The following is a 17218-nucleotide window of genomic DNA, read 5'->3' on the forward strand; positions in this document are numbered from 1 at the left end:
TACTTTTTGACTGTGTTAATTCTTTTTTTCTTTGTTTCTTTCTTTCTTTCTTTCTTTTTTAAATTAATTAAGTAGGCTCCAACATGGAGCCCAGTGCAGGACTTGAACTCACAACCCTGAGTCAGTGACTTAGTCGACTGAACCACCCAGGTGTCCCAACTGTGTTAGTTCTTCCTAAGCAGATTGTTAATCATCTTCTGTCTTAAGTACGGTTTTCCTATAGTTTGTTTATGTCGATGGCTCTTAACAAAGTGATAACATGCTTCCAAAAAGCAAATGGATTTGGAACTCTTCCTCCTTATGTTTATATTAGGCTTTATTTTAAAGGCAAGTGAGACTGCTTTGAATAAAACAACTCCAAGCTTCCAAGAAACAGTTGAGAAGGCAGAGACAAGCAGAAATACCCCTTCACTAACACTCACACGGTTGCCATGGACCTGCATAAGCAGTGGGAGAACACAGAGGCTAACTGGCACAAGGAAAAGATGGAATTACTGGACCAGTTTGACAACGAAAGGAAGGAATGGGAGAGTCAATGGAAAATCATGCAGAAGAAGATAGAAGAGGTACAAATTGGTTTGTTTTGAATACGTTGAAACTGAACGCTCAGAATGAAAATTCTGTTTGAGATTCTGTTGTACTGGAAACTATTTCTGTTTTCCTTATTCTACCTAAGAGATGCACATCGAGTCTCAATGACATTTACTAGACCAAAAATAGCAGAACCTTATCCAGTGGTATTGAAGAGACTAGGTGGAGATATATATATATATATATATATATATATATATATATATATATATATCCCTGCATGAAAATTAAGAACTTAAATGTTACTCTAAAGTGTAGCAATTTATTATTTTCTGACTAAAGTGACTTGGTATCAAAAATGAGTTGTTTAAAAAAAATGAGTTTTGTTATTGTTTTTGTTTTTGCATGAATTTTTAAGCACAAGGCCCAGGAGGAAAATGTAAGAAAAATGTAATTGGTGGACCATATATTAGCAAAATTACAATTGGGCTTTAAAATACAGATCTTTCCTGAAATGATTTATGAATCATGTCTACTAAAGGAAATTACATTTTAGATTATTCAGCATAATCGAAAGGAGTGTCATATATCAAAATGGCGGTGGACATGATATTTATTCTGGCAGAATGTGCCACATTTATTGGCACATTTGTTAAGAAAAGGGTTATGAAAAACAACATGTCATGACTCTGACACAAATAGTCATTTTATCCCCATTAACCATCCCTCCCTGTTGGCCCGGGAATATTTCCTTCAAGTATTTACATTGATGTATTTTTGAGCTGGTTTCAACTGAAAATTATTTCTACTTATCTTGCTTTCTTCTGGTGCCATCCATGCTGTCATGTGGTTTGTGCACGTTGCCAAAGTGATACTTTTAACAGACTCCTTGGCCTTTATTCACAGGCTATCAAAGCTGGTGCTTTATGTGTTTTCAGTATAAATATTTTTCTTATTAACAGCCGTGTAATTGCTTGTGAATAAAATATAAATCGGCACACTACAAGGAAAAATTAAAAAGTAACTATTCAACTCTTCCTGTAACAGAGCTGAGAAGGCAGACATGTAGTCTGTGATTCTATTGAAATGAGAATCCACTGCTCATACCTCTGTAGTTTGGAAAGGATGTTTTGCTTATTCTCTTAACTCCTCTTTATCCAAAGACTAAGGGTGGATGAAAACAAGGAGATGTCTAAGTCAAATCAGAATCCAAACTTCAAACAGAAACCTGAAGTCATGGGTCATTGCCTCCCAAATGTTTGGGAGACCAGATAATTCTAGCATCTAAGCAAAAAAATAAAAAAAATAAGGAGTCAGGATTAGTCTAGCCAATTGTTTAAGCAATAGAACTAAAATAATCTGCTGTCTGGTGAGACATTGTACTGTTGTATTGTCAAATAATTATTCTCATATCTCTGAAGATTCTATCTATGGTAAATATTAGCTTTTTTGATGAGCAGGCATTAAATGTGTTTTAAACATAGGATGATAGTTTGTAGAAATACTGTTCTTTCTGCATCAAGGAGATAGAAGGCTGTAATATTTTTTCTTCATCTTGGATAGTAGCCATGGTGCTATTTGTGTCTTGCCAGAAATATACAGCCCCACTACTGGGAGTATGTTTGCATAATGTGTTTCCCCAGAATACCCATAGATAATGTTCTTTCATACCTGAATACTAGCCTTGTACTCCCTTTATCATACTAATACATATTTCTTTTCCACTACCAGCTTTGTAGCCCATAAGAATGTACCTTTAATATGTCCGTCTTACAGGCTACAAACAAGGGTAGAAAAATTTGAGGAAAACAGGAAGAAAGTATCCTCGCATGTCAGAGAATCCAGAATTTTTTAAAACTAAAATTAAACATCAACATTTGAAAATAATTATAACATTCCGTGAGCATAATAGACTATATTTGTTTAACATATATCACTAAGTTGTTCATATTAAGTCAGACACAAGTTATTAAGCCATGTACTAGAGAATTGTGGGTTCCCAAATGTGCACATGTGATTTGGTTCCAAGAGCTATCTTCCAGTGGGAGGATCCAGTGTTGAGTGTTAAGATAGATGCTAATGGCTCTTTGCTCAGCCACTATCCACAATCATTGCCCTGCTATTGCAAAACCCAGATGTATTCGGAAACCTGGAGTAATCCAGATAGAAACCCTAAATAGAGGTCTTGGTATCTGGAATTTTTTCTTTCTTTCTTTCTTTCTTTCTTTCTTTCTTTCTTTCTTTCTTTCTTTCTTTCTTTTAATCATATTGCAGTCTTTTCTGCTTGTCACCTTTGTTCAAATGATCAGAGAACCATAAACAAGTGCTGAGTATGGAGTAACACAGATTTTCTTGTACAAAATAATTTTTTTTCTATCAATAATGTATTGTTTGCTTATCCGTACCTCACTTAAATCCTAAGAGAATTTAAGATGGTATGTAAAATTTTACAGAAGGTAAAGTATTTCAGAACAAAACAGAACAAAAAGATGAGTTGAAGACAGGAGGAAGGATCTTACGTGAATTACATGTAGCAAGTCTATCTCTGCAGTAACATAAAAATTAGAAGCTGCATGTTTCTCAGTATTCAGGAGACAAAGGCAAACCTGTTTCCCAGGAATAGTACTTTTGTCCCTGATTTTGAAAATAAGGCAATTTTGTTTTTACCCATAGCGCCTTAAAAAGCAGACAGTGTCACCATAAGCATCCTTAGATTTAACATAAAGTTTTGAGGGTTGCTTTGTATCCAATCTCTCAAGGTCAGCTCAAATCATAATGCCCACAAGAGCTCAGAACAAGTAATTTTATGAGGACAAAAATGATTGCTCCATAGCTATAATTTGATGCTATCCTGAGATCATCCAATGATAGAGGTGAATCTATGGAAATATATATACTGTATAGACTTCAGCCACCAACTCAGCATAGTGCTTCTCTCTGAGATGTGAGTAAATATTGAACAGCAGTATTGTCTTCCTTGAATAGATATAGGTTGTGGCCATAAAATGTAGTCATTTGCTTAAATAGTTATCCGAAAAACTCCTTTGAAATTTGCCAAGCTTTCCCACAGCTCAAGCCTAAAGAGGAAGGCTACTTACTTCCTATATTTAGGGGTGAGTTGTGTGAGTGACTACAGGTTAAACTAAACTCTCATCAAGAGATAATTTGGAGTCCACTTTAACATAGACTAATAAATGATGGAAGCCTTAGAGTTCTCGTATCGTAAAGGACTGGTCACGTGTGTTTTAATCAGGATAAGAAATCTTTTTATTTTTTTTAAGATTTTATTTATTTATTTAACAGAAAGACACAGCAAGAGAGGGAACACAAGCAGGGGGAGTGGGAGAGGGAGAAGCGGGCTTCCCGCAGAGCAGGGAGCCCGATGCGGGGCTTAATCCTAGGACCCTGGGATCATGACCTGAGTTGAAGGCAGACGCTTAATAAGAGCCACCCAGGTACCTGAGAAAGCTTTTTTGGGGGGGAAAAAAATCTCTTCTTAAAAAAAAAAAATCTCAGTGGTACCTAGCAATACCTTAGTAACAACAACATATCTTCTAATGGAAACATCCTTCAGCTGCACAATGTCCACTTGGGGGGTGGAATGAACTGGAACACTACATGATACTGTCAACTGCTTAGACACTTCGCCATTAGCTGCAAATAGAATCATATATACTTTTTTAAAATATTTTTATTTATTTATTTGACAGAGAGAGAGATCACAAGCAGACAGAGAGGCAGGCAGAGAGAGAGAGGGGGAAGCAGGCCCCCTGCTGAGCAGAGATCCCGATGTGGGACTCGATCCCAGGACCCTGGGATCATGACCTGAGCTGAAGGCAGCGGCTTAACCCACTGAGCCACCCAGGCGCCCCAGAATCATATATTTTTAAAACATCACTTTAGTATCAGTTAAACCAGATTTTATTTATTTATTTGACAGAGAGAGAGAGACACACAGTGAGAGAGGGAACAGAAGCAGGGTGAGTGGGACAGAGAGAAGCAGGCTTCCTGCCAAGCAGGGAGCCCGAAGCAGGACTCAATCCCAAGATCCCCAGATCAAAACATGAGCTGAAGGCAGATGCTTAACGACTAAGCCACCCAAGCACCCCTGACTGATCAGATTTTAGAAGCACTACTCAGAAGCATAAGCATTAATACCCCAGGGTAGTTAGTATATCATGATATGGCAAAGAGAACTCAAAATAGTGTGCTTGGTATGAAAAATATCGACCAAGTAAATTAGGAGGAGAAAAAAGCTTTATCTTTGTTTTCTTTGCAGCTTTGCCATGAAGTAAAGCTTCGGAGGAAAATCAACATGAATGAACGCGCTAAGATCATCAGTCATGATGGTGAGAAAGCAATTCGAGATCAAGTGCTGGAATCTCCAAATGACCCTAGTTCAGGGCGATGTGAATTTACAGGGATAAATCACAGGGATGGTCTGGAAAAAGAAAATAAAACAGAGCAGAGCTTACTCTGCGAGGGAAATCAAATGTGTAAGGAACAAAAAGCAACAAAAAAATCCAAAGTAGGGTTTATGGATCCTTTGGCCACAGAGAACCAAAAAGATTGTGAGGCCTGCCCTGGTCCGAGGACTTGGAGGGAAGAGAGCAGGAGGTGTTCTGGGGCCCTGAACTTGGTAAGTAAGACTGTGATTGGCCTAGAACTGTTCCTAAAGAAATATTTACATTTCAAAGCGCTAACGTGCTGTTGCTTGTATGTATAAAGGCTCTTGAAGAACTTGCCAAAGTTAGTGAAGAGTTATGCAGCTTTCAAGAGGAAATCCGAAAGCGGTCCAACCACAGAAGGTGGGCTGATATATCTATGATTATTTTCTATCAGAAAATCAAGACAAATATTGTTTTCAATGAATGAATCTAAACTGCCTCCTCTTCATACTTGGTTCGTGTGAATTAACCATGAGTTATTAAAGGGTTATCTTAGATAGGAGATAAAAACTTTAATTGAATATTTCTCTGCTTACTAATTCTTAAACCAAATCTTCTCACTGTCTCCATAATTTGATTGTGAGGAATTCTGCACTCTTTTGGTGTTTGGTTAAGGGATACTCTCCCGAATACTGTAACAAGTATCTTCTTGTGCAGCTCTTTCTCATTTTGAGTGTTGGCTGGGGGACGAGTACACAGTGGAGCTAATCCAATTTAAAATATCTTAAGAATTAACAATGTGGATTTTTAATTATATAATGATGTTCTAGTGGAGTATTTAATACTTAAGTCATTTATTTCTCTACATTTACATGTATATAATGGAAGCATACATAATTCAGAACCTGTTGTAAGTATGCATACACACACATATGATGAGAGTAAATGGTGCTATTTCAGTTTAGAAACACCTATATAATTATAAAAGTAAGTTTTCACCAAATTAAAAAAATAAATTGGAATTCTCTACAAGGTAAGTAAAGATGGATTGTTCTAGGATCAACATTCATCTCCTAGTGAAGGAGTATGTTCCTCTTAGAAACAGCAGCAGTGTTTCTCTTAGCTCTTAGGAATACCCTTAGTTCTCTTTAGCTCTTAGGAAGCTCAGAAAGAATTTTTGTATTGACTTACAATAGATTTTTTTATTCAACCATATTTTATACATAATTTTGCCCTCTATCTGGCCATTTTGTTTTTGCCTATCATTCTCCATTACTGAGTATTTATCTGCACTTTACTGTATTCTACTTGTAACATTTTACAAGCTGAAGATATATAAATATGATTTATATTTATCAGTATGATCAATTTAACTTGTGGATTTATCTTGTTGCTTTATTTAGGTTTTTTGTTTTGATTGAACTTAGAAAAGACTCACTTGCCAATTTTCTTTTACAAACCACAACTGGTATAAAGTTCTCCTTGTGACACCATACACTTCAGAAGGATAGTTCAAATATTGTATTTGAATTAGTATGTAATACTAATTCATTACATTTACATTACAATTTAGTCTAATATTTCTTTCCTCCTTCCCACTCTGCTTTATGATCCTGCTATACCAAAGTACTCTCTTTTCCTTAAAGAACCACCTATTTTTATTGTAGCTCACTTTTCCTATATGCCCTTTTATTCACCCCCAAAATTCTTTTTTTTTTTAATTTTAAAGCAAAAATGTTTAATGTTTATGGAAGCTACATGTTTGTCTTGAATTAAACTGGGAAAATCTTCTCTGTTCTACTCACTGAGACTCAGGCTCAAAAGCACATCTCCGTCTAAAATGGGCTTCCATGATCAAGTCAGCAGAAGAAATGGGGGTAGAGAACTCTGGAAGGTCTTACACCAGCAATTTCATAATCTAGCTTGGAAATGACCCACATCATTCATGCTCCCTGGTCTCATAGTTTCACCCCTATAACTGGGAGCCTGGAAATTTAGTTGCCCATGTTCCCAAATGGAAGAGATAACTGGATTTCAATGGGTAGTGGTAATAAGTAACACATTCTGCTCATATGTTCATCAAATACTTTGTTTACTCTCCTATACACATAAGAACGACATGCACTCCTCTGTGAGGATCACACCCCAAAAGTCCCATTTAGACATGACATTGAGAACTATTCCTTCAGTGTACTTTTTGCTGAGGCATTTTTTCCCCAACCAACAGAATTGACTGTTCAGAGGTTTTTTGTTTGTTGTTGTTGTTGTTGTTGTTGTTGTTTATTTCTTTTCAGCATAACAGTATTCATTGTTTTTGCACCACACCCAGTGCTCCATGCAATACATGCCCTCTCTAATACTCACAGCCTTGTTCCCTCAACCTCCCACCCCCCGCCCCTTCTTACTTTTGTTTCAAGCCCAAATGACACCTTCTACTTGGTATTACTCATGTTTCACTGAGCTTGTATTCAGATTTCTGTCACACTGCTTAGTTTAGAATGTCATTTCAAATCCAAGAGAAGGAAGTTGAACTCACATGACATAATGATTAGGCATTCAGTAGGCAGAGCAGAGATGAGAAAATGGTAGAAGGGAACCTGTAGAAATGGGAAGATCAGTGGCAGACACCCCAAAGACTCTACAGTCTAGTCTGAGTGTAAGAGACAGTTTGGGAATATAATGGAAAGATAGTTTGGGTCAGAGCATGTAGACCATGAATGCTACATTGGGAGGTGGGCTTTATCTTTCAAGAAAAAGGACTTGGAGGTTCTGACTAGAGAATTTATATGAAAATGCTGTTTGAGGAAGTTGGGAGTCCTTTTCTTATTGCAGAAATTCATTGCTTAAGCCATGGTTTCTTTTGAGAACTCATCCTAAATAAAATTATCACTAATATATCATGTTTTATAATTGTTTAGGATGAAGTCAGATTCGTTTCTTCAGGAAATGCCAAATGTAATTAATATGCCTCACAGAGACCACATGGTCAATGATGGCCAGGGCATTCTTCCCCTCAATTTAGAAAAAGAAAAGCAGAAAAATAGGAAGAACCTAAGTACAAATGTGCTCCAAAGCAATTCTCTGAAGACATGTGAACTTGATACAACTGATCTGCAAAGAAATGAAATTCCACCACTTCCTCCTCCAAGAAGCACATCTCGAAATTTTCCCAGCTCCTATTCCGAAAAAGCTCATGAAAGTTTGAAGGAAAGTTTAGATCACTGCATCCAGGTGGCCCAAGAGGGTCAAGATGAAAGGAACTGCAGTTCTGGTTTCCTTTTGAGGCACAATGAGATGCCTATCCTGTGTCTAAATGAAGGCAAGACTTTGAAAGATGGTATCGTGTCTCCTTCTTTGGCCCCCAAAGCCAAAATATGTAACAAGCCTTCATGTAATGAAAATGCTGGACTTAGCATGTGGTCGTATGACCCTGGGATCAGTGCAAAAAATAGTCCCTCTCCATTGTGGTTTCAGAAAACCTGCTTGACTCCCAGTAAGCCAAAGTGTGAAAAGATGGTTCCAGATCACCCTACTAAAGCTCATCCTGATCTGCATATAAGCAGTGACTATAGCTCCTTGGTGACAGAGAGCAGCGGCCCACTTAAAAGTTTCAGCTGTGGCTTTAAGAAGACAACTAGGAATGAAAAACTGGCAGCAAAGACTGATGAATTTAACAGAATCGTATTTAGAACAGATAGAAATTGTCGGGCAATACAGCAAAATCAAAGCTACTCAGAATCATCTGAAGATCTTAAGCCCTGTGATACCTTAATTACTCATACAGGTAACATCTCAGAAAATGACAATGTGTCTGATATTCTGAAAACCAGTGTCCACGTGCCTGCGCCCAGAGAAAATGTGCCTGACAATCCCACCACAATATCCACAACAGGCCTCGTTAAACAAATGCAGGAACACATGAGCCCTAGCAGCTACCGCAATATGCTCCAAGAGCATGACTGGAGACCCAGTAATTTGTCTGGTCGGCCAAGATCAGCTGATCCTAGGTCAAATTACGGTGTTGTGGAAAAGCTGCTGAAAACCTATGAGACGTCCACAGGATCTGCAGTGCAAAATTCTGAATGCTTCCAGGATAACTGGACCAGATGTAATGCTGATGTCAGCAGTGGGCCCACATTAAGTCAGCATTTAGAAATAGTTCAGTTAGAACAAGAGCTTCAGCAAAAGCCAACTATGTGTGGAGCACAGCAAGTGAAGCAAGGAGTAGACTGGAGAAAGATAACAGAGGTGAGAAAGCAATTAATGTGCATCGAGAGGACTGTGTCTACATGCAGCAGTGACTCAGAGTTCAGTCAATAGTCCATTTATATAAATAGAATGTAGGCACATGGTTTGACGTCTTCTTAATTTCTTGATCCTTTATTTGTGAATAAGTATAAATTTTAGAATTGTTAACACGAACCTCTTAAAATATGATTTTTAAGACTGCAAATAGTACCTTATAACTTCTTTAAAATTTTGAAATGGGACAACATAAATAAAATAAGTAGAGCACTGGGTGTGGTGAAAAAATAATGAATACTATTATGCTGAAAATAAATAAATTGAAAAAATTAAAAAAAAATAAGTAGAACCAAGAGCCTCAAGAAGATTCAATGTTTGTTGTTTCTTTCTTGAAAAAACATTCCAAATGTGCATTTATTGGTTTATAGAATTTTATTCTTTTAGTGTTTATATTTTTAAAAGAGTATTGCAAATGTTTTTAAAATAATTTCTTGCACTTTTCAGTTGTTGGCTATGATTGGTTCAGTCATTCCCAACATTTGATTCATGTTTTTTCTCATGGGATTAGTCACATGGATGTGACTATGGGTCTAACACATTGTAAAATAATGCTTTATAAAGTTCTCTTTTTTTTGTGGAGCAGAAAGGTGGTACATGGAAATAAAATATTATAGCTTAAAATTTTTTAAGGTCATTTTTTTTTTAAAGATTTTATTTATTTATCAGAGGGGGGGGGAGAGAGCGAGCACAGGCAGACAGAATGGCAGGCAGAGGCAGAGGGAGAAGCAGGCTCCCTGCTGAGCAAGGAGCCCGATGTGGGACTCGATCCCAGGACGCTGGGATCATGACCCGAGCCGAAGGCAGCTGCCCAACCAACTGAGCCACCCAGGCATCCCTAAGGTCATTCTTATTGGTGTAAATTCCTAACATGAAAATTGTCCCCTCCCAAAAAATTATTTAAATAAACTGTTATTCTTTTTTTGTTCCAGTCTGTTTGCAAAAGGATATAGTTTTCCCTAGCTATAGGAGGAAAAGATAGTTGAAGAGATTGATATTTATAACAAAGAGCTATCCAACAATCCCTTTTTATGCATAATTTATGAAAAGTTACATGGTGACAGGTTGTTATAATTAGCTAATATTTCAAAAAATCATACTTTTGCAAAATTCAGTGTGTATGCAATATAGCTTTAAGCTATGCAGGTTGCCTTCTTCTGGTGTAAAAAAAAATTATTTTTATGTGGCTTTCAACCTCATAAAAATATCAGTTTTTATCCATTTTACCAGAAACCTTGCCTGTTTGTACAAGGTACAAGTAATTACCCTGGTTTTGTATTTCTCCATTTTTTAGTTGAGTCCATAAATACCTGGGAGGCCTGTAAGCTTCAGATGGCAAATGGAAACACGTATAGGATACTGGCTAAATATTCATCAACTACATTTTTGCATTGGTTGTGGGGGTCCTCTACAATAGATTCTTAAGTGTAGTTTTTCATCCCCTCCCCCACCTGTGGGAGCAAATCTAAAAAAAATAAGATTCCAAAGACAGAAAAAGAAATTTTAGGTTATTGTCATAGAAATAGAGGCCATCCTCACTACCCATCTCAGATGAAAGAGCACAGGCTTTGTTGGGAAAGTCAATAATAATACTGGTATAAAATGTGTAGTGGAAACTTTTTTTTTTTTAATTACAAAGGTCTAAGAATGTTTTTCTTCCATTAAAGTAGAAAGAAAAGAAAGAAGATATTAAAGAAAAGGAAGGGACAGGAAGGAAAATGTTTTAAGTCATCCAGTAATGCCCAATATAGATAATGATTCTGTATTAACAAGTTATATTTTGAAATATTTTAGTGACAATTTTGAAACTTTTGAGAAGTAGTAATAGTGGTTCTTGGTGGGGAAAAAAAAGCATCAGATAAATCGTTCGGTGATCTGTGTGCCTTTTGCTTATGACCTCTGAAAGTGCCAATAACGACATAAATGAGCATGGTTTCTCTTATAAAATATTATCTTTTTGTTTTTTAAGAACACTAAATCATCCTAATGTCCCACTAATAAACACGTATAGTTCCATCTTCAAAGTTATCTAACACAAATTTTTGAATCCTGAACTCATAATTAGTCGTAAAAAGAGATCAATTGTATTAAAATGTGGCAGTGTGAAAAGATCTACAGGATTGTCAAATACCATATTCCTCATTAAAAGTGAGATGCTTTTGATTCAAGACCACAAATAGTAGACAATCACCTTCTTCAGATATCCGTGCCGTTACTTACTTCTCAATAGGTTAGTCCATCACCCTTGAAGTTGGGATCCATAATATATATTAAGCAATTAATATATTAATATATTATCAATTGTTGGTGCTTGTATAGTGAGATGGAGGTCTTCCTTTGTCTTTTAGGAATCCATGGCAGTGAAATCTTCACGTGGAAAAGGATTTTCCCGACCGGCTAGACCAGCAAATCGCCGTCTCCCTTCCAGATGGGCCTCGAGATCTCCATCAGCGCCCCCTGCCGTGCGGAGGACTGCCCCCAGTTATACCATTTCTTTGAGATCCACAGCATCAATGGTCTGAGTCTCTGGCCTGGATTGCTAGATGACAAAAGTCCTAATTGCCAAATAGAGCATTCCGAGTGTTTACAGCCAATCCTGTCTCTTCTCTGTCTTTCAAGATCACTGGGACAAATGATTTCAATCTTAACTTCCCATCAGTCTTCAGTGTTTTTAATCTATGGAATAATTATCTTCCTGTATTTTGATTTCTTAGATCAGAATTTTTTAATGCCATCCTCATTAATTTGCCAATATGATTTTAAGTTGAAACAATGTACTATATTGTATATTCTAACTTTCTTGCAAGTGGCAGAAAGCAAGGTTATGTGCATGGCCATGTGTTTGTAGATGCATGTGTTACAATGAGAAGTATCCTAGTATGTATTTAGATAAGAAAAACATATGTGCTAGTGTTGACTTTGAAATTATAACCTGTATACCTATGTATCTTTCTGTTTATTTAAAATTTTTGAAAATATACAGTACTATTTATATTTTGTATACCTTTTAATAGGTATCCATTTAAGGCATTTGAGGTAATTATATTAACTGACCACTTTCTGGGCCCCAACAACACTGAAAAATAAGAATTATACACATTAATAACATTTGGTAGATTTCTAAATACAGCTCATAAATAGTTTCTTAACTGACATAAGGATGTACTAATACCATTGATTTCCTTGTTACTCTCTTAAATAAATAAAATTGTCACAGGTTTAATAGTTCAGGCTTCTAAAGCAAACATAAAATGTTCACAAAATCTTTTGTATATCATTCGGTAGTCTATTATGGCTTTAACTGAGTACTTGATCCCCAGAGCCATATTATGAGACAGCCTTAGAAATAACAGGACTTAAAAATGATCTTATTTTGTCAACTTCAGTAACACATAATCCTTAAATAGGATATGAAAAGAAATTCAGTTATGTTGAATTCTAATTTTTTGTTAAATTGTATAGCTTTTAGTTAAGCTCCTTTATTTGAAGGCATATTTAGAGGTAAGTCATTTCCTTTTTGTTTTTTTTAACTTTTCCACAAAATTAGTAGACAAAAACTAATTCGCTTTTTTAATTAACAAGAAATATTAAGAATGGTATTTGATTGAAAGCTGAATTATAATATATTTCTTACAGTTTCTACATTTAAAAAAAAAGCCTTAAACTAAACCTTGGCATCCATGAGTAGCATAAGAACAGAAATGTGTATTTTGGCCATAATTTGCATCCAGTGAACACATAAGATCTATATTGAGAACTGAAGGAAGTATGAATGTTGAAGTGCTTGGATTTTTATATGTAAGATCTTAGAAGCAACTTTGCTTTCCATTGTCTCTCTATAAAACCAACTTTGGTATTAGATATGAATTCTATTTAAGCTTTTCTTTATTACCAGAAAGGTTGAGAAAGCCTAGTGACATGAGTATTCAAAGACCTTCTTCTTATGATATATTTTAACAATTAAGAGAAATTCATTGCATTATACATCATGATCTGAGGTAAAGTAAATGATTTCTAAATCCCAGACTGCCTTAAAAGGCTCAAGACTGTTTGTTGTGTGATGATAGACAGATTCATGTTTTCCAAAAAGGAGAGTTTATAGGAGTTGAGATGAATAAAATGGCTAGAGTATGAAGCTGGAGAAGATGATAAGTAAGGGCTAGAGACCCACTCTTTTCTGGAATAGTTTGAGGAGAATAGGTATAAACTCTTCTTTAAATGTTTGGTAGAATTTGCCTGTGAAACCATCTTGTCCTGGACTTCTGTTTGTTGGGAGTTTTCTGGTCACTGATTTAATATCTTTGCTGGTAATTGGTTTGTTCAAATTTTCTAGTTCTTCCTGTTTCAATTTTGGTAGCTTATATGTTTCTAGGAATTTACCCCTTTCTTCTAGGTTGTCCAGTTTATTGGAATATAGTTTTTCATAATATTCTCTTAAAATTGTTTCTATTTCTGTGGCGTTTATAGACATGCTTTTAATTCTTGTTTCTTTCAGGAATATCCTTTTCCATAGGAAACCTATCAGAGAAAAGTAACCTAGACACCAAGTGATATCACTTACATCATATGCTTTTCATCTAGAAGGGTGGGGTGGAAAGGGAAGTGGTGGTGTGCAAGGATGGACCCATGAGGAAGTTGCTGCTGTGTTACATTGGAGAGACTGCCCAAGAATTGGGCAACATACCTGCTTCCCTCCATCACTGTATCCCAGGTAGTCTGATGTGGATCTATGGTTCCTACCTCTAACTACAATTCAAAATATTGAGGATCTCTTTCCTAATCTCATCCCATAATTACTAAAGCAGAATTTCCAGGGGTACAGAGGGGGATCTGGAGTCTTTAATAAAACAATAACAACAACAACCACAAAAAGAAAGCAAACATTTGGTGATTAAAGAGATTTGGAAGCAGTGACTTTGATGGATGCTCAAACAGATGAGCACCATTGGGTAGTCATGTTACCTCCCTGGGACTTGATTTATTACCTGTAAAATAAAAGGGTTATATACAATTTTAAGTCACCTTTTCTATTACTATTTGAATGAAACATTTTAACTTCTTCCTATGTTGACTAAAATCTCATAGAATATTAGGGTTGGAAAAAAAAAAAAACTTAGTATCTAGTCCAACTCCTTGACTGCTAAGATGAAGAAACTAAAGCAAAGATTATTGAAATATTCTGTTTTCTCTTTTAAAATATTTTATAATTTTTTATGGAAAAACCTATCAGGTAAATGGAAATTATCCTTCAAAAATATTTTTTTATTATTGTGAATTTTAACTGGTAGTTTTTCTACTTTGGATGGGCATTTTCTTCCCAAAAACATACCCTTCATTATGCTGGATTGAAGACATTTGTAAACATTTCAGAAATATTTGATTAGAAACACTTGTATTAATAGAAGCTTTCCTGAGCAGACTTTTTGGTGGGAAACTCTTATGTTATTTCAAGTGAGCAATTTGATCTCAGAAAGGAATAAGAACAAGGCAGATAAAGTTCTTGAGTTTTTGTGCATGTGTGTGTGCGTGCATGTGTGCTTGTGTGTGTGTGTGCGCACACAACCCTTGCACGAGTTCTCTATGTTGCCTTATCACCAAAGCCAAATATAAAGATGTAAGTTATGTTTGCATAATTCACTTATTGAAAATTAACCTTAACTTTCATTTGTTTTTACATAGACAATGAAGATGATTAGCTATATCATGCATGATTTACCTCTACAGAGAGAAGGTAACCAGACTCCATGTCATCTTGAGAAAATATGTGGACCTAAGAAAGAGAATATGCTTCCCTGCAGAGATTTTTAAAATTATTTTTAGGCACATTTCCTGACAAACAGATACTTGATATTAGAATCTCCTCCAGTGATTGGAAGTTACTGAATTAAATAGGTGTGGAGACACATGTTGCGGCATGTCTATACATTGAGAATGTTTTTATTTTCCTCCTTTCCTATAGCAGTCTCCAGGAAAGCTAAAATTTTATGAAGTCTAAAATCAAATATGTCCACAGTTCAGCCTAGCTTCTCCTAAGATATCTCTACATAATAAAATCTAAAAGCCTGCATGAATTCCTGCACTTAGCCACATGTAACCCCAAATAGCTTCTCATACCCTGATAGCCACTCTGCCCATTTAAACCATTTATTGAATCTGATTAATTTTTGTTTGAAAAAAAGTGTACTCCTCTGAAATTTGCCTTTACATGTGAAGTTAGTTTAATTATTTTAGGTAGACTCAGATTTCTATTATAGTGTTATTTTGCTTCAAATTCTGCATGTTTCTTCTTAAGTAGCAAGTATCTTCATTAGAATGTACAACTATGACTTATTGTTTGATAGAGCCCAGAATATGCTCTCTCAAAAAATGGGCTTCATAAAGTAAAAAATTAAAACAAAACAAACAAAAAACAAAGTTGGAGGAGGCAGCTTTCAGGCAAGTGTCTAGTCAACATTTTTTACTGTAGGAATTTTTCTTATCATAGAAAATAATTTTCATTCCAGTGGGAAAAAGTCAAAAAATCTTACACATATTGCAATGATCTTTTGAGTCCAACATGTATGATTGGCAAATTCTGGTAAGGAAGTTCTGCTTATATGAAGCTATGATGAAGTCTAGAAATAAAGTCTAGAATGGCAAGGATCATAAAAGTCATGTGAAACAATCCTGAAACTCAGAGGTTTGTATGACGGCCAAGGTTATAAGGATGGTCACCACAGTAGGCTCCAACACCAGTGTCTTGCCTCCCTGTATGCCTGCGTGCATCTATGACTTGATGGTTTGCAAAGCACACTTACATACCTTGACTTGTTGACTTCTTCCAACAAAGTTCAAGGCAGCCTTTGTGATTTCTAATTTCAGATGGAAAAATTAAATAACCAAGATAATAAATATTTCTCAAGATAATACTGAGAAATAAATAGGTGGTTCTATGGACTCCTCATTCCGACTCTTTTCCAAAAAAAGAGGAAGAGGAAGCAAAGAGTGAAGTTCTTTTTCACATACATTTTATGCATGGCAAGTTGTTTATTTTGATTTCGTTGAGAGTTTCTCTTAATTTTGCCTTTCAGTCTTCTTAACCAAAGTTCTTCATTTTTATATGGTTTCAAAAGATTATTAAAGTCATGAAGAAGGCTCACTTTACCAAAATATGTTTCTTTCTTTTGGTGCCTATGCTTTGAAATTGTGTAAATTTTGTATGTGGGCCAAAATCTTGAAGGTAAACTGATAAGTAGCCAAAGCAATCCTCATCTGTAGTACCAAGTGAATCCTGATCTCCTCACCCTTCAAAACAATCACAGAAAATTTTCATACTATATGGCTTAAATGTACTCCAGAATAAATGAGAACGTTTCCCTTGGAACTTGCAGTTATTTCCAATTTATAATCTTACTCCAAAATAAATTGTATCTGCCAATTTCCTTTTGAGGCTTTATTCTCCAATTAAATTATATACTTATGTAATTTTATAAAAATCATTAAACAAATTCAATGTAGCTGTTTGGGATCTGCAGAGTTTTCTTTCTATATAACCTCATTCAGCCTCAAAATAATGCTGAACTGTCTAACCTCAATTATATATTTTAAACTTTGCACAAAATTTTGTGTTACAATTAACCCAGTTAACAGATTCTCTAAATTAATGATCTCTAGATTGAAATAGTTAATGCACAATGAATGCCAGAGAATCATTTACATTATTTTTTAAAAGAAGTTACTTGTTGGAGTAAAAGGGAGTAATAGTTGCTATATGCTAAAATTTCGGAGGTAAATTATGGGGAATAAAGGTTCTTCCTGGGAGATCCCAGGCAAGGAGAGAGGAACTAAGACTAAGCATGTCACCTTTTTAAAAAAGAAGCGAGTGGGGGCATAGCCCAGGGAGCCAAAGCTAGATGAATTCATGACTTAGTTCAGCAAAAGCAACCACTAGGTTTTCCCAGGAAAATTGAGGGCTTGGGGAAAACCTAACATCAGACTCCAGAGTGCCTCATGCTTAG

At 35.8% G+C, this 17218-nt stretch overlaps 1 protein-coding gene and 1 long non-coding RNA gene across 2 annotated transcripts in view; one reads left to right on the forward strand and one right to left on the reverse strand.

Annotated features, from left to right (window-relative positions):
- The window catches only part of LOC116588480, a 104495-nt gene that overhangs the window by 9424 nt on the left and 77853 nt on the right, over positions 1-17218 (reverse strand). The window lies entirely within an intron of this gene.
- Positions 403-16043, forward strand: KIAA0408 (KIAA0408 ortholog). Its single transcript, XM_032339585.1, has 5 exons — positions 403-566; positions 4811-5170; positions 5260-5339; positions 7838-9167; positions 11570-16043. Exons 1-5 carry the CDS (start codon positions 432-434, stop codon positions 11741-11743), a joined length of 2079 nt encoding a protein of 692 aa, XP_032195476.1. The 5' UTR covers positions 403-431; the 3' UTR covers positions 11744-16043.

This window comes from Mustela erminea, chromosome 4 (genome assembly GCF_009829155.1).
Source record: "Mustela erminea isolate mMusErm1 chromosome 4, mMusErm1.Pri, whole genome shotgun sequence".
NCBI lineage: Eukaryota > Metazoa > Chordata > Mammalia > Carnivora > Mustelidae > Mustela > Mustela erminea.